The 3,063-nt window shown below is 46.8% G+C and overlaps 1 protein-coding gene across 1 annotated transcript in view; it reads left to right on the forward strand.

Annotated features, from left to right (window-relative positions):
• The window catches only part of LOC104281083 (GDNF family receptor alpha-4), a gene marked incomplete at its 3' end in the record, with an annotated part of 13,567 nt that overhangs the window by 6,624 nt on the left and 3,880 nt on the right, over positions 1 to 3,063 (forward strand). Inside the window, exon 3 of the mRNA XM_009878950.1 lies at positions 2,727 to 2,807. Within this exon, the coding sequence (XP_009877252.1) occupies positions 2,727 to 2,807 (81 nt within the window). The remainder of the gene's footprint in view (positions 1 to 2,726; positions 2,808 to 3,063) is intronic.

The following is a 3,063-nucleotide window of genomic DNA, read 5'->3' on the forward strand; positions in this document are numbered from 1 at the left end:
GAAAAACTGAGAGAATTTTTTTTTTTTGTAACCTGGCCACTTTTTTTGTGACATTCCCAATATACATTGAGATCTTTTGCTGGAGAAATCATCTTTTCCCAGAGAAATCCACTTCCTCATGGAGAGGGTGCTCAGGCACTGGGATGCTCTGCCCAGGGAAGTGGTGGAGTCACTGTCCCTGGAGGGGTTTAAGGAGAGGCTGGGTGAGGCACTTAGGGCCGTGGTATGGCCAATGAGATGGTGATGGGGCATATAGGCTGGACTTGATGATCTCAGAGGTCTTTTTCAGCCTCAACTATTCTGTGATTCTGTATGTTTTGCATCTAAGTGTGCTAGCCAGGACCATGAAAGATGTGGATTTTACAGAAACACTAGAAAAAGCACAAGCATTGAGGAAAAAACACTCTCAAAAACCCCACACTCTCTTGGAGGCTCTCAAAGGCACTAGTGTCGTTGGGTTAGTGAAGATTTGGGGCTGGAGACATCAAGTTGGAATTTAAAGTGTTCCCAGAGCCAACATTTAGTAAGTTTGGATTTTGACACTTTTAAAGAGTCATCATAAAAACTCACCTCAGCCATAACTCTTCCTTGTCAGGCTGGCGAGTATTTTATGCACCATAAAAATTAAAAAGGGGAATAAAACAGAGCCTTCCAGCCATGGGCTGTGAAATAGATTAATAAACCACTACTGGCTGAAAGCTGAAAGGAAAGGTTCAGGGGTGGCAATCCAGGCCAAAAGGCCATGCAAAACAAAGAGGGTGGAGACTATAATGCACAGGCTTGCCAGAACAGGAACTGCTTGATCAAACTCCTGGAAAAATTTCAGGTGCCACAGCTTGCAGGACGCAGAGCGTGGTGCTATGAACTGACTGGGGAAATAGAGACCTCAGCACCCTCCAGGATCCGATCTTTCCTATAATTATGTGTCAGGTGAGTTTGTTTGCATTGACATGAAGCCCGGGGAAGAGGTGGCAATCCAGCCTCTTTCTTCATCGTAACAGCTGCATCTCAGCTCCTACGTGGTCTGAAGCTTTCGACGCAGGTCATCTGTGGCGTGGCAGTGCAGGACGGTGGGGTCAGGAGGACTTCCAGCTCCAGGACTGCTGCTGGAAGAGCAGTGAGAAGATGACAAGGAGTGTTGGGAGTAGACAGGGGCCATGTGTGGGTCTCCGGATGCAGAGTGGAAGATAGGTGCTGGGTGGCCAGGTTGGATAGGACCTCCATCCTGGGGATGACTGTGAGAGGGCTGTTACTGGACACTGCCAAGGCTCTGCCCCACTTTTCCTCTGCTGTTGTGTCCTGAGCCCCACATTTTTTCAAGAACTGAGTTCACTTGCAATGCAGATTCACGCTCACCAACCTTTGATTTCCCTGCCTTAATTTCCCCAGGGACATCTATTTCACAAGAGTCACACGTTTCAGAGCCCTTACGCATGTTTAATTGGCTGAAAAAGGAAGCCAACCCGCATGCTCCATGTAGAGCTTTGTCTCTCAGTCATACATACCCAGGAGGCTGTAAAAAAAGCTTCCTAGAAGCCCTCTTATAAAATCAATTGTGGAAGTGTGTGCTCAGGGAATTCACAAAGCATACTATTTACTCAGCTCCTCTGCGTTTAGCCACCTTCCCCTTTGGAGACACAATAACAGGATGACAACCTGATAACAATTCTCTGATAAGGCGCTATATCATCAGGACATAAAACTGCTACGCTGGAACATACAAATGGGCCCCTCTCCAGGCAGTAACGATGCAAGATATTTCAATGAAGGTGTAAAGCTGCCGTGTAATGCACCTGTGGTAATTGCATGGGGCTGTGTACCCTGGGAGCTATTTCTTCCTGACCGCAGCTGGTGATCAGCATATGCCCGGAGCATGAGGTTTGATAGTCCTTTTATCCCAGCCAGTACATCTGCTGCTGCTGTCCATATCCATCTAGATGTCTAATAAAATAAAAAAATGATACTGAGCTGTTTGCTCCAATAATATTCTGTGATATCCATCAGGATGACGGGGCATTACAGACCATTGAGCGGATGAAAGGGAAGCACCGATTGAATAAAATTAGCTTCCCAGCAACTTAAAAATGAAGAGGGGATGTTTCCGCGGGAGCTCTGGGTCATTAGCTCCATGCCAAGTAAGAAAGGGCTGTTGGCAAGGAGAAGGGGAGATATATTAATAAATATGAGGTGTGTGTGTTACCACACACAGGGCCCTGGCTGTGTCCTCAGAACAGGTGAGGACCACTGACCCAGGGAAGGACATATAAGAAATAGCAAGAATAACAAATGAATATAAGAAATAGCAAGTGAAACCCCATGTATGTAGGGAGCTCGTGGTTTGAGCTCTGCCCATCAGCAAGAGCCTGTGCTACAGTCTGGTGTCCTCTGTGGCAAACCCTGTAAAGGGGCCAAAGATTTGAGCTGTAGAGGGTCACAACTCAACAAGATTTGAGCTGTAGAGGGTCACAGCTCAATGGAGAGATGCTGTCCTACTCCAAAGCTATAACATATTTTTAAAAGCCAGTTAAATCCTCTTCCCTTCTCTAAGGATATGCTCATACGTGGGTTCCAGTGACTCTGAGTATCCACTTACTTACGGTATTTAGAACACATATCCCCTTGGATCCTCTAAGCACGCCTCCCCTCTATCTGTTTAAACCTTGTACATATCAAACATCCCTCAGGAGCCTCAGCTGCCTTCCCACTAACTTCTCTTTTCAACACAGGCATGAATGTACTGGAGAGTTCCCCTTACGAGCCGTTCATCAGAGGCTTTGATTACGTCCGCCTGGCATCCATCACCGCAGGTAAGCAGGTGGGAAGATGCTCTTACATGGACAGGGAGGGAACTGGCTGTGGGATCAAGGGCTATGGACCAGGCAATCCTTTGTGGGCTCTTCACAAAACATTGATGAGACCTTGCAGTCATTCTTCCAAGGAGCTGCTTATGATTCCCGTGCTAAACTGTTGGTAGTAGAAGCAGAAGCATTTGTGATTTTTGTTCTTTGGTCTCTCATGTTCATACTGTGAAGGGCTAGGACTGAGGGACATCGTAGGAAGGCC

This window comes from Apaloderma vittatum, unplaced genomic scaffold (assembly GCF_000703405.1).
Source record: "Apaloderma vittatum isolate BGI_N311 unplaced genomic scaffold, ASM70340v1 scaffold14981, whole genome shotgun sequence".
Taxonomy (NCBI): Eukaryota; Metazoa; Chordata; class Aves; order Trogoniformes; family Trogonidae; genus Apaloderma; species Apaloderma vittatum.